The 15,229-nt window shown below is 37.5% G+C and overlaps 1 protein-coding gene across 8 annotated transcripts in view; it reads right to left on the reverse strand.

The window, feature by feature from the left end:
- Positions 1–13,896, reverse strand: part of KLHL32 (kelch like family member 32) — a 100,112-nt gene extending 86,216 nt beyond the window's left edge. For all 8 annotated transcript variants that reach the window (XM_059830003.1, XM_059829996.1, XM_059829989.1 and 5 more), the window contains exons 1-2: positions 13,850–13,896; positions 10,930–11,110 (exon numbers count right to left, since the gene is read on the reverse strand). In XM_059830003.1, the coding sequence (XP_059685986.1) occupies positions 10,930–11,110; positions 13,850–13,872 (204 nt within the window). In that variant the 5' untranslated portion in view covers positions 13,873–13,896. The remainder of the gene's footprint in view (positions 1–10,929; positions 11,111–13,849) is intronic.
- Positions 13,897–15,229: the final 1,333 nt, after the last annotated feature.

Genomic DNA, 15,229 nt, shown 5'->3' on the forward strand with positions numbered 1-15,229 from the left:
TCATCTCCAACAAACAAACCCACATCAAACTAACAGACCATGACGACATCAATTTAATTATCCCTATAAATTCTATAGGCTTGACACCTACCCCTTCTTGGTTGAAATCTAACTCTGGCAAGATAGATCCTTAAGTGCCAGGTATGAGAGCTTCTGAAAATGCAGATGGACATTTCATAAGGTGTCCTAATATTCAGTAATTTTGATTTCAAATGGACTTGGGGTACATTTGTTGCCTATTTGTATAGCTGGTACCCTATGACCTTGAAAGGCCAGGTTCTTATTTTGTCAGTAGCTGAGAAAGCTCCACACGTCTAAGGAGATGGTAATTGGTAATTTGATTTTTGCACACATACACACACGAACTTAAAATTGGTTTTATACACATTATAGGTGCAGCCTACTGGTGAAGAGTATGTTATGCTGGGCTCTAACCAATACTTTTCCACAAAGTGGATTCACAAAAAGCTTTTGATAAAGGCCTTCAAAGGCCTTGAAGGAAAACTAGGCAAGAGAAAAGAGGAGAAATCTTTGCCTGGATAAGTAAGTGACTGAATACATAAAACATTGAACAAGAAAAGAGCAGGCCAGTTTTCACAGGGAGTGATGATTCCAGTGGAGCACTTCAGTCTGGGCTGTTAAATATACCCAGAGAAGATCCGGAAAAGGGTGAGAGTAGTACAGCTAGAAAGTCTGTTGAGACAAAGCTATTCAAGGTAGTAAGGACATGGGCAAAATGTGATAAACTGTAAAAGGACTGTATGAGATGAGGGGTTCTTTTCTAAAATGGCAGCTATAAAATTAGCATATGAGAGTTTCACAAAAAAGTCATCCCAGTGCTCAGCAATAGTAACAAAAACAAGTAATCAAAGCTTAGAAATTAATAGGCAAGAGAGAACAAAACAGAAAACAACGCTATGCCCATGCAGAAATCTATGCTTTGCCTACTGCTGCATTCAATTCTCTTACCCTCATCTCACAAAAGATATACTAGAGCTGCAAAAGCTTCAGAGAAGGGCAAAAAGCGCTATCAAGCATGTGGAACAGCTTCCATTTGAGTAGCATCTGCACAAGTCAGAAATTTCCAACCTGGAAAAGAGATGGAGTGCCATGAGAAGAATACTTAGGAACTGAAGGTTTGTTATCTTTTCCAATAGAAGAACTAGAAGGAATCAAGTGAAACTGGTGGAAATCAGATTCAGAACAAACAAAAAGTAGTTCTTCAACACAACAGGCAAAGGGCAACCTTGTTAGAGAACACAGTGGATGAGAAATCTTACACAGTCTCCACGAGGAAGAGGATAAAAGCTTGGATGAGAGACCTATTTAGGATTGCTGAATAGACAGGAATCACACCCTGCTCAGGAAATGCCCCTGAGCTGAAAACAGCTGGGGAATTCTCAGGGACACACCACATACACTTAGCGTGGATTTAGTCTCTTTCTCCAGGCGTCACAAACAGCTACTGCTAAAGCAGCTAGCCAATGATCTGACACAGTTTGGCTATTCTTATGTTCTCATCCAATGCTGTTAAGGGCATCTCCCTCTTATGAGGCATTACCTATTAAGTAGTAGATCGAAAGGCAGTCTAATTCATTTGTCACTTGCACATTAGGTCATCCAGTAAGAATGGATTGGGACTTAGGTTTTAGATATCTAAGTTTAAAAGGTTGACTTAGGCAGATTAAATCCTGCCAAAGATAAGCAACCAGCAGCATTTTACGAAGCTGTTCAGGACAATCACATGTAGAGGTTCCACTGCTTAAATCCAACCTTTTACGAGATGAAGACCTACAGTGATTTGAATTCAGCTAGCCAATATCGCATTTCAGTCTACTAAAATGAAGTTCTTAACTGGGTGTAAAAAAATGGCACTGTTGACAATGAAGCAATTGAAGAATTTGTTTAAAGAAAGGTATTTCCTCTAAAACTTCCAGAAAGCATGATGTGCAACACAAAAGGCAAAAGTATGTGCATTGTGATGGGCTTCTCCTTATACAAATGAAGGGGAATGAAAGAAACCCTGAGGGAGCATCCAAAAGAAAAACAGCTATTTCATTAGTGTTAAAACTTCCTAACACCAGCTATACGTACAAGTGCAACATACAGATAATGTTTTTAGCTCTTCAGCAGTCTTGCCTCTTTCTTTGGATACTTCTCATGTTATTAAAATGGTATGTGGGTCCTACTCACTGAAGCTAAAAGTGACACGCTGCCCAAATAATTCACTCAGGTGGTTGGAGCGGAAGGTGTTTTAGGCTTCACTACACCTACAGAATAATAGCTTCGATTTCTCCTGAGATTGTGTAGGAAGATAGAGACTGCAAAATATAGAAGACTGCAACCAACAATGCTCTAAAATAAAAGTCTTCTTCACCAGACTACAGGGACTGAGAAGAAAACAGGTATGAAACACTTCTCTACCACAGGCCTGCCCCAATAAATTGGCTTTCCATGGGCAGACAGGTAGCAACACAGAAATTGCAGCTGGGCCCAGCCCAGCTTCAGAACACTTGCTATAGCAACACTGCAAAATTGAACTGAGGTAGCCTGGAGCAAGCAAAGAAGATGGCAAAGAAAATTGGCAATTACAGCAATACGGCTGCAATGACTCCTTTCTGTCCTGCTTTTAAACTGAGAAAATGCATCAACTGGATAGTAACCAAACGCCACATGCTATGATAACACTAATTTAATTAGAGACAATGAGCCACAGTCTCCTATGACCTACCTCACTAACTGCAAAGTTATTCTGCCATACTTACTCATGGTGCACTTACCTACCATATAGGGACTTCAAGAGGATAACTCAGAGAATAAGGCACCATATTGTCTACCACCCAGCAGTGGCAGAATTGCAATTAATTCACTTAGATACTATGAGAATTGCAACAGAAACAATTTTTTTACTCTGACAGCGTAACAACTGCTGAGAATCTGAAAATAGAATTCACAAAAGGGAAGATTCTTGTAAATGTTTTTGATAGCACCCACATTGCTGAGCTGTGGGAATTCTGTCTGCAGCAAAGGAAAATTACTTCAGAGCCTCACAGAAACATTAATTGCAAAGACAAGGATGAACAAAGTAATATAACCCAGATACACTCCCTGACTTTTAATATTCTTTCAAAGTGGACAAATATTTATTTAGAAAGCTATAAAACATTTGCAAACCATTTTTGTGTATTCTTCAGAAATAAAAAAGTTTGTTTAGATAAATATTAGAAAGGCTTTTATACAACAAGCCACCTCACAACTGCCCATGCTACATTACTGCCAACAATTTGATTAAACTTAGTAAAATTATTGACAATGTCTATATCAAACAATATTTTAAGAAGAGAAGGAATGTGCTGTTTTCTTGACATTCAACTGTAACTAGATAACTGAATAATTAGTAACAAAACTTTAGTTTGTTTTTAAACCTTTATAGTATGCTAGGAGGACAATTTTAAAAAAACAAAAAACAAAAAAAAAACCTTATTTTTTCCAGGCCTCCTCTTATTTTAGGCAAGTTTTTTTTCCCCAGTGATAAGCAAGCAGCAGTGAGTTCTCATTTCTCAACATGCAGTGTATAAGTAACATGTTCACAACACCAGACACTACTATGAATCTTCAAATACCTTCTGTATTATTGGCATCACTGAGAACTGTGTGTATTGGGCCACATTTGGCTGACTTCACATGCAGAAGAATCAAAATATAGTGCTAAACAGTTAGACAGCACGCTGAAACACTCCTTAGATTTCTTACAGCATCACTGTATGGTAGTGAACATTATGAGGTCAATAATCACAAGCCTGAAACCTTGTTTGCAGTTAGTCTGCAGGAACCTACCAAGTTTGCAATTAGTATTCTTACATAGGAAGAATGCACAGAAAAACCCCAAGAGAGATTAAAAAGAGTGTTAAGAAGGGGAGAAAATAGTTTCACCTCAGTATTAAGCATATTTAAAAGAGGGATCTTTATCAAAGTTCTTAGACAAGAAAACTGCTGGTGTGACAATAAATGAGAATACTATATCCTGTTCTGAAGTTTTGTAGGGCAACTGCAAAACTGCTTCTTTTAGTTAGGGCATTGATAACGTAGAATGGCACAGGACAATATGAATCAGCATGGCAAAGACCAGAAATGAATTGGTCAAAAGTCTTGAGGCTTCTCAGACTGTGGGGAAGAATTTAAGAGTAATAAGATGGCAAGTAAATGAGAGATGCCACACAGCTGTGATGTTACTAGTTGTGCATAAATCATGATGGCAGCAGAAAGATTGTTTAGTATTTCCTGGAAAACATTTCAATTTTCATATAAATTATCATCAGTGGGAACAAAGATAAGAAGGCAAGGATGCAAGGAATCATAACAGGGTGCATGGTTTGCTACCTCCGGGATGCTTATCTGACATATCTAGAATTGTACATCTGCATCCTGTAGTTGATCTGTTGTATGTTGATCAGTGTATCATGGATGTGCCAGATTTCCAAATGAAATGAGTAGTTCTACCTACAGTCCTTCTCTAGCCCCAAGCCTTATATGCATAGGTATGACTGCTTCTGAACAACTAACAGACTAGCTTTCTAACTTGAGCACTAGAGGAAGACTTTTGTACTAAGAGTCAGATTCACAAATAGGCTTGCTTTTCTTGGCCATCTTTCTTGAATCCTTACAAGCAGTACACAGATTTTCCCAAACCCATTACGATAGCCTGCATAGTTTGGATGCAACACATACTATTGCTATAATATTATCCTACTATGCTTAAAAGAATGTTGGATTTCAGCCTGTAATGTCCCAAACAAGTCTGTACTAGATATGTGTCAAGGAGCTGGTGAAAAACAGCATTGGCTCAGAACCTACCAGATACTTGCACTTCCTGAGTCCTTGGTCAAACCTAAAAGGGTAGGTTTCACAAAAAGAATATGGATGGGCAAAGGAGAGACATGGTCATTTCAGGTACAGATCATATCCATACCACATCAGTTACACCTACATTTTTAGTACCTTAACACTAAAGCAGAGCTTTAGTTTAACTAAAATGTTTTAGGAATACTGTCTTTATTGTTTTAGTTCCACTATGAATCATAGAACAGTTGAGGTTGGAAGGGACCCCTGGAGGTCATCTAGTCCAATCCCCTGCTCAAGCAGAGCCAGTTCCAAGGACCGTGTCTAGATGGCTTCTGAATATCTCCATGGATGGAGATTCCACAACCCCTCTGGGCCACCTGTGCCAGTGCTCAGTTACCCTCACAGGGGAAAAAAGCATTTCCTGACATTAAGAGGAAATCTCCAGTGTTTCCATTTGTGCCCATTGCCCCTTGGCCTGTCACTGGGCACCACTGAAAAGAGGCTGGCTCTGTCCTCTACACACCCTCCCTTCAGGTACTTACATACAGTGATAAGATCCCCCTGAGCCTTCTCTGCTCCAGGCTAAATAGTCCCAGCTCTCTCAGCCCTTCCTCCCAGGAGAGAAGCTCCAGTCCCTTCATCATCTTTGTAGCCCTTCACTAGACTCTCTCCAGTATGTCCATGTCTCTCTTGTACCGAGGAGTCCAATAAAGGACAACTGTGGGTTATTAACATATTCTGGCGATCAACTATACGTATTACATAATGAAAAAATATAAATAAATGTTTCAGTAGTATTAATTAGGATAACATTGTTTGAGTTACAATAATTAATTATGTTCATTTGGAGGCTCTTCCTCCTCAGTAGACTTTTGTTGCCTTTATATTTACAAGTTATATTTACAAAGAGTGCATTTGGCACTGCCTTACTTGCCCGAGTTGCTCAGAACTCAACAAAACCAAAATCCATTCCAAACACTGATCTACATTTGTGAATTCTGCTTACAATAGCTTACATACAAGAAGGAGATACAATTGAACAACAGAGCCAACCAGTTCCATTAATTGAAGCAGAATCTGTTGTTCAATTGCATTTCCTTCTTTTTGTTATCTTGTTCACAAAGACTGGTCTAACTTAGAACTTCAGGTTCCAAATTCATTAAAACACTGCTTTTGGGTGCAAGTTGCAGGTAGACAGGAAACAGGCATATGGGAATTAATTTCAAGTTACCTGCTAGGTAATTATTACAAGCAAGTCATATCCTTATGAAGGGTATACTTTTAATTATTTGAGTTAAAGAACCTGCAGTAATTATTAAAAAATAAGTATAAAAAAAGGCATCTACAGCATTTAACAAAAGCAAATGATTCTATAAGCTTTGGAGAAAAAAAGCATTAGTTTAGAAACAATGTTAGGTGATACAGTGAATCTATGTGACTGAGATCTACCAAAGCTGTGTTAGGCAATTAATACAGATGAAATAGTGTAGTTTCTCAAATACATCATAATTTCCAACTGAGAAAATGAAATTAAAATGATCCCAGGAAAAGTTTAGACATGTAAGAGGAGGAAGTATTTCTCAACCTACACAGGAAGCTAAAAGTGAGGGTAAGAGCCTCTTTTGGCACAAAAATCTCAGTAATGACTAGAGGTTACTAGAACAATAGGGTTGATTTGGTCCAGTGGAAAGAGCTAACATTTTTAAAATTTAACTGGAAAGACGATTTCTAAGTAGCATCGCTTCCAGGGTACAAAGACAATACCGTTCGTTTGCTACAAGCACATCAATGGTAAAATACTGAAAAACAAAATCACATTATACTGCAAAGGTAGCAGGTAATTCTGATTTCTCAGAACTAGGACCTTAGACCTATCCGTAAGACTTGTTAGGGAGAGCCTTTTCCTCTTTACGATTCACGAAACAAGACCTCGAAAGCTATTTGCATCATACAGTCTTTCATACCTCAGGGATTTTTTTATAAAAATTAATTCTCTAACCTTATCAAGAAACAATGCAATATATTGCAAAATACAAAATCAGTAATGTTGTGTACACACAAAGAAATTATCTGTTGACAGGAAAGAAAGACAGCACAGAAAATCCCTAAAAATAAACTGCTTAATAATCAACTGTGACAGTTTTAAGTACAAAGTCTGTATGTAAAATTAATATCTACTAGCATTTCAGAGAAGAAAGATTCTTAGAAGAATTTAACATGCTCACTGTGGAAAAAATTAGAATATTATTGACATTGTAACATCTCTTCTAGTTAATAGATATAATTTTGTTCATCCAGATTACATGGAAAACCTGCATCTTTTTGAGAAGGATCAAAGTCCTGTGACTACAAACGCACTCAAATGAAAAATAAGGAAGAAGAAAGGGGTTGTTCTGACTGGATAAGCAATGCATTTTGTACAAGAAAATCTTGAGGTTATATAATCACCTGCCAACACTGTAAATGCCTACTAACGAAGTCATGCAGTAACATTTCATTTTATTCCCAGAGGAGAAAAAAAGAAAAAGAATCTTTTAATTGGAAATCACTTAGCTTGCTAGAGCTATCACAAAGCACACATACTCACTAACTCAGCTGCCTTGTCTCACTGCAATAGACTGAGACAAATAGCACATTACAGCATGTCATACAGAAAAGTTTGCCTAAAATGCTGTTTGTTGCTTAAAAAAGAATTAATAAAAATACATATGTTTACTATTCTTTGTATGAGTCTTTTAGGGTATGGAGCTGACTACTGTATTCCTTAGGTGATTTTGAAAGAAGAGGTCCTTCAGGAGATGCTGAACAGAGAAACTGAAAACCCTAATTGTCAAGTGTCAAATCGTGCAGTTTAACTCTGTATTTTTAATGCAGTCTTTCTAAGCAATTTCCTAAGGGCTTTTTCTCTTAAAGAAAAAAACACAACATTTTGGTGTACAAATGTAACTAACTCCCAAATTGCATGATATGCTTAGGATTTAAATTCCAATGTTTCAGCACAGCTGGAACTACAAGACTAACTATACCAACTGGAAGAAAGGATGGCAAGCTGTTACTCCAGAAGGCTGGCCCTTTATATTTTGCTGAAGCTCAGGTCTCTGGCTTGTCTTAGAAAAGCAAATGAAGGTTTTACTCCAGACTACCACCTCAAAGAAAAATTGGTAAGGCAACCCGTTTGACCTTCTCCACTCTTCCACATACAATGTCTCCAATTCCCTCAGTCTGTAACATGACACATTTAGTTACCCTTCAAAAGTGTTAACAAACTTTTCTTTGCAGCGAAAGAAAGAAATAAGTGGCAATTTGAAAAAAAAAATATGCTGCTTAGCTGACTTGTTATTCTCATCAAGAAAACATCACAATTTCAGAAGTAGCTCTATCTAAATCAAAGTAGATACAGAACATGTAGAAAACCATAAAAGGGCTCTGTGGAAAGCAAATACCCAGTCTCTTATACAAGCTGTTTTACAAGAGTGGCAAAAAAAGAAAACAAACAGAAGAAATCATGCTGATTCATTCTGATAGAGCCCTGTGTAGAACTGAACATATTCCTTGAGTAATCTGTGAGATCTTAAGAATTGCACAACAGCCTCGCCAGATAGAGCTGAAGGTAGGCTGGTACGTTAATCCAATCTATAAGCCATAGAACCAGAAGCTATGGTAGGCAAGTTCTTTGTGTCACACTGATGTATAGTGTTGTCATCTCAGTTTTATTCAAGGCAACTCCAACATGTTATGTTCCCAGAATCCTGACCACTGCAGTCCTGCGCTTATATGGAAAGAAAAAAAAAAAATCTCACAAGAATTAGTGAAAGGTAAATTTCCCATGGCAATGGCTTCTTCAGGGTTAGAAAATCTGCAAGGTTCTTCCAAGAATTCCTCCCAGAAAACACTGAAGGGTAGAAATAATCTTAGGTAATTTTAACAGCTAAGTTTGAAGCATGTGAGTCTAGTCTTTATGACCAGTGGAGATAGATCTGGCACTTCCAGATGGTGATTCATTCATTCTAAATAAATCTTCTACCCCCTTTATCATCCTCTGGAAACGACCGTTTCTCTTTATTGACTCTGAACGAAGCTTGGCATTATTCTCCTAAATCTTAGAAAATGAATACTCAGGTAGCTCAAGTTAGGCAAAATCCCCCTAGATATAAAAACATTAATAATCTCAGTTTAAATACAAAATGTTATTAGTTTTTAATCAACCCTTGCTTTTTTCCTAAATTATTAGAATCAGGAACATAGTATATAAAACTTTTTTTGCCATCTTCCTACAGAACGTAAATCTCATTCCACAATTTTCTAACAAAGCTTTTTGTCCATTAATAACAGAAACTGTTTGGCTGAATTCAGAAAGCACAAGTTCCATATTTATAGCTGATACTTAGAAGTCTGAAGAATACGTCCTATCAAATCATAAAAATTTTGAGGCAGATCAAATTACTAAATGCTGCATAGTTCATTTCTAGTAAAAAAAATACTGAGAGAAAGATTTACGTAGCAATTAGGAACCTGATCTACTGTAAAACTGTTTCTTTTCTTTTCTGTAGGGCATTAAGATTTTAATTTGCGATAGCTGTCCAGCAAATTGGACTCAAGTCTAAGTAACTCAATTGGAAACAACAAGGAGAGTCACAGTGCCCCAAATCTCAAGGTCAATCGATAAGTAACTAAATGAGAAGCTGTTCTGACCACACTGCTTGAACACTGGACACAGTTGCCCACTGTATGATGCTTCTATGCACAGGGTACAATGAGCTCTGGAAGGAATGTATGTCACAGGTGCGGAGGAATGACATGGCACCCTTATTAAAATATTTTAATCAAGCAAACCAGAACAGCAGCCCTGTAGTATATCTATCATCAACAAGTATATATAGCACTTGCTAGATCTACAGAGCTCCAAAACCCCTCTCTGCACACTGGAGTAAAAGGAAAAAAGTGGTAAGCAATCTGTTACAGCAGGCCAGGGCACCATGACAAAGCAACATTAGGAACATGCAGACGAGCTCAAAAAATGAGCAATCAATTGGGTCAACATCATAACAGTGAAAGTAACATCAAGGTTAACAATATTGCTTAAATACACAGACTGAATTAAGTTTCAATTCTAACCAAAAGAGAGAGACAGAATTGACAGGAAGATAAAAATTCTGGTCAGGTAATTAAGAATATAGAACAGTTGTCATACACTGTATTACTATTGCAACAAAACAAAAAGGTCACCATAAAGAAGTCTGTAGCACTACAATTACAGTGTAGGCAAAATAGTAAATAAACTTATTTTGTTAGAGAAAACAGACCTTTAAATTAATTTCAGCTTTAGTCTCTGAATAACAACTGGATGACTCATACTTAAAAACACCAGTCAACTAAAGAACTATAGACAGTCCAACATTTTGAACAGGTACATTATAATGAAGGTTAGTAGAATTGCTTCATATGAAGAATGCTCTTCCTATTAGAAAACACAATTTTTCAATTACTGCAATTTTAGCACCTGGATTCAACTTTCCATGCTGAGTATCTGAATTAGATTTCCCAGGGAATATTTTAATCTTTACATTTCAGAAACATTTGTTTCTGAAAATAAGTTTTATTACACTTAAAAAATTACTATGGCCTCCTCTTTGAGAGTAACCACTTACGACCCGACAAAAATCCACTCTCAAGCAGACTTAAATTGCATTTATTAATATTTAAGTTCCCACTCCCCATCCTTCCATGCTTTAATCACAACTGTCTCAAATGTCTGCGTTCTACAAAAAAATCTTCCACTTTCTGACTTTATTGGGGCATAAGATTCATAGAAAGATGTGTACCGCCTATCTCTGTTGGGGGTGGAAGAAAGGAAGACTAATCATAAATAATGATAAAAAACTTAATTATGCTCTTAACATTTCTTTCCCATGACATGTATGTGGATATTTAAAGTTGTATACTCGACTGAATGTGCAATAATCCTGAATTTTCTATAGGCTCAAATTCAAAGCTTGTTTGGTATGATATCTACAACCATCCCTGCCCCCACCCCAGGGTACTTTTTAATATTATTATAAGAAAAGAAAAAAAAGTCTTCGGACTTACTCGGAAGTAGTCACTGCAGGCTGCCAGTACTGCTTTATGTGCATGGAATTTCTGCTCTTCAGCAATAAGGGTGATATCACAAAGTATGCCATCACTTCTTTGTTGGTTCAGGGCTGCCAGGACAGCATCGTTATGGGAGCTGGACTGACAAAGCCTCTGACCTGTCAGCATTTCCTGAACGCTGAGAGAGGAAAAGGGAAAGATTTTGTCAAAAAAGGTAGGAAACAAGCAGGTTCTGTCAGAAATGTAGAAGAACTTTTTCTAAGACAAGATGGTTTGATAATTCTTGGAAAGAAAAAAAAAAAGTCATTAACCTTGTCAGGCAAAAATCTTTATATGGTATAGATATCATAAGAAAATCTCAGTATAACAAAGTATTATGAAACTTGATTATATACTTGAATTTAAAAAACCTCAGCTGCTCTGATTTTCATTTGCTGCACTGGAAGTCAGCTGGACTCACAGGATTAATTCACAATCATTTTAGAATTAAGTGAGAAGAATAAAGGGCCTAGGTCAATGGAGCAACAGAAAACTAAGTGGCTCAAACTGATACATTAGTGGAAAGGGGGGGGGGTCTCTGTGTGTGTGCGCGTCTCTCTCTCTCCCCCTGTGCACGTGTAACTAGTCGTACTAAACAGAATGAAGACTTATGGTTTCAGGTGGCTGTTTAAGTCTGATACTGCATTATTGAATGTTTTCAGACCATTTCAGGTCATTCACATTTATGAAGTGTTGTGGGGGGGTTTTTGTTTGTTGTTTTTTTTTTTTTTTTTATACTGGGGAGGAAGATGTTTGCTTGTTTTTAAAATGCTGAGACCTTCCACCACCTCTGAATATCTCCTTGTATGAATACAAGATTTCCATGTCATCCAGCCTAGGATTGGCTGACTGCAGCTTCCTTTTCTAGAGCAGAAGGAAGAGACACTATAACTGTTGATGCAAACAGAAACAAATCAAACAAATCTGCAAATTGTCTTTGGCACAAAACAACACAGTTTATTGGAAATCTGTGAGACTATACCAATTTATATTGCCCAAGAATCTAGGTCTTTATAGAAGGTGAGTTTACAGAAAGTCATTCCTGAGTAAATCAAAGTGAAGGTATAATTTTTTTTTTTGATTAAGGGGTAAATAAGCTATCGACTTTCTACTACAATCATGTAATTCACTCCATACACATGCTATGCAGCAGCTGTGTAGCTGGTATATTCTCCTTTCCCATCAACACACACTCTCTGTACTGCCTATCCCACTCCTGCACCTCAGGCATCTGTAAACTAATGCAGACCTGCCTTGCAGACTGTTTGCTCTAATCTAACCTAATCTTTTTAAAAGACAAGAACTAAGACATTCCTTCTAGAAGAAGGATGGCCAAAGTGGAATTACACAGGAATAACCTGTATCTGAATTTCATCCCATCTCTAATAGTTTAGGTTTCACACATGGACACACCCTACATACATTTCAAAATTATTCATTCAAATGATTCTTTTTCCTTCAGCTGTTCTGTTTGTGGAACCCCACTGATATTCTAAATGACAATTATCAAGAAATGCAACTTGTTAAAATACAAGGGAATTACTTCCCTTCTGTAATTTCTATAGCAAAGTAACTAAATCAAACTAGTGCAATTAGCTAAATATACCTAGAGACGGTTTCTCTTTATTTCTGTTTTTATTAGCCCCTAATGATATGAACCAAGACCTTCATTCCTCTTGCTTTTTCACCATCATCCAGAGGTGAAAGTCCTTTTCCACAAGAAAAGGACTATTTCACTCAATAGAAAACAAATCAGGGGGACATGGCACAAGGGCTATTTTTGTGGCAAAACTTTATATAAATATATGTGTATATACATATATATACACACGTATAGAATCAGAGCTCAATTTAAAACCACAGATGCCTATCATAATCCTTTTTTCAGTTCAATGGCCGAAGTGAAAAATCAATTGCCTGTAACACGTGTGTTAACAACATATGAAAAATGTATACACATGCAAGGCAATTGAACGAATTTATGAATGAAAAAGCACTGATTCACTAAACTCAACATAGCCACTTTGTAGTGATACTGTCAGTTGATAAACTCAACAGCTATAAAGTGCAAGGAATTCCTGATTCTCTTCTGCTGCAGAAGCACGGCAGGGAAAGGGGAATTGGAATGATACAATGTCCAAGTAATATCAGGTAGATCTCTGAACTCCCAGATCAGCCCATGAGTGTTAACTACTCTGTAAAAAAGAACAACCAGCGGCATATCAGACTAGCGCAAGGTTATGCCAAAAACCAACTAGATTAATAAATTCTACTGAGTGTCCTGCCTGAAAGTGCTCCCAGAAATTAATCAAATTACAAATAGCAAATTCTCTGATGAGACAATGGGCAAGACAAGTAAGTGAAAAAGGCTAGACTGGCAAGTACATATAGATTATTAAGACTCTATAAGAGGGAAAGAGACAGAATGGGAGATTCTGGAAGGCAGGAAGATGAGTGTGGCAAGAATGCTTTGAAGTCATTTCAAAGAACTGGAAGAGCAATATATGTCCTGAACAGTGGAACACTACACACACCAAAAATGCTCACCAGCCACCAATTCAGATGCATGAGCGTAAATTGCCAGTGGCTTCCACAATCAAAAATTTCAAGTATAGACAAAGGCATAAACAAGATAACATGTGAAGAGACTGTGAGTCCCAAATCAATCCCAGGCACGCTTCTCTTTGCTAGAGATAAGTGGCAACAAGAAAGTAATATTTTGCAGATTAAACATGTGCATTATTAAACACATTTAATAATGTGAACTCTTACCTATTGAACAAAAATATTAGTTTCACTTTTCTACTCTGTTAACTGATTCTTTGGTAAACATCATCCTAAACGTGAATGACTTACTACACGCTACTAAGTACTATACCTCAGGCACCTCTCAGATGGCATCTTTCAGTTTTGCTCTTCTGAATATCAAAGCTTATAATCCTGTAGGGAAAGCAGCAAACATTCCAGCTAGAAAGAAAGGAAAGGAACATTAAAATTCAAAGCATACACAGCCTCAGCCTTAAAGATCAATACTTTCAGGATGTGTAATTCAAAAGCAACTTTCTTCAATTCTTCTATTGCACAAAGACATACCATGTGGAGTTTTATTGGCTAGATTGAGTACAGTCTGAAAGTGGCCTTTCCTCTAGTCTTTTCTAGAAATTCACACCCTACCATCTGAACTTCCTGCATCTGTCCATGACACGTCTCCTTTCTGCAAACCGAGGAATATGTATTATTTTGAAAAAGTAGAAAAGTGGTGAGGAGGGAAATATCTTCCCAAAAATCCCTCAATTTGAAGAGTAGGCCAGAAGTATCTATCGGTGTTTGCTTACTTCCCTGAATAACATACAGCTATAAAAATCTTACATCTCTCACAGTGTAATCTCACAGGCCTGTCTAGGGTCTAAGAGGTTTGCCATACACCTAAACTCATGCTTTGACTATATTAATTTTTCCTAAAGACACACTTTGGTAGGGGAGATGGGATAGGTTTACTGTATACTCCCATAAGGCAGCCTCCCACTTCCCCCAGAGCAACATTCTCGATTGACTAATCAGTGCTATGACCAAGTATCACTGTCAACCTGGATGAAGGGCAATGAACCTGGTGAAGGGTCTGGAGCACAAGTCTTATGAGGAGGAGCTGAGGGAACTGGGGTTGTTCAGCCTGGAGAAGAGGAGGCTCAGGGGAGACCTTATCGCTCTCTACAGTTACCTGAAAGGAGGTTGCAGAGAGGTGGGTGTCAGTCTCTTCTCCCAAGTAACAAGTGATAGGACTAGAGGAAACATCCTCAAGTTGCGCCAGGGGATGTTTAGATTGGATATTAGGAAAAATTTCTTCACTGAAAGGGTTGTCAAGCATTGGAACAGGTTGCCTAGGGAGGGGCTTGAGTCAACATTCATGGAGGTATCTAAAAGACGTGTAGATGTGGTGCTTAGGGACATGGTTTAGTGGTGGACTTGGCAGTCCTAAGTTAACAGTTGGACTCTATGATCTTAAAGGTATTTTCCAACCTAAACGATTTTATGATTCTATAAACAAACCTTCTGGCAAATACAAACAGTAAAGTACATACAAGCAGTACGATCAGATTTATAAACTCTAATATTTTGCCTTCTTAAAAAGCTATAAAGTGACCATATAAACTAACCTATGCTGCTTAATGACTACTGAAAGTTGCTTTTGTAACAAAAAGGATAAAGGATGTTGTAACAGATAATTATTCCCCAAAGCTGTCAAACCATTACAGATCTC

The sequence above is a fragment of the Gavia stellata genome, chromosome 2 (assembly GCF_030936135.1).
Source record: "Gavia stellata isolate bGavSte3 chromosome 2, bGavSte3.hap2, whole genome shotgun sequence".
Taxonomy (NCBI): Eukaryota; Metazoa; Chordata; class Aves; order Gaviiformes; family Gaviidae; genus Gavia; species Gavia stellata.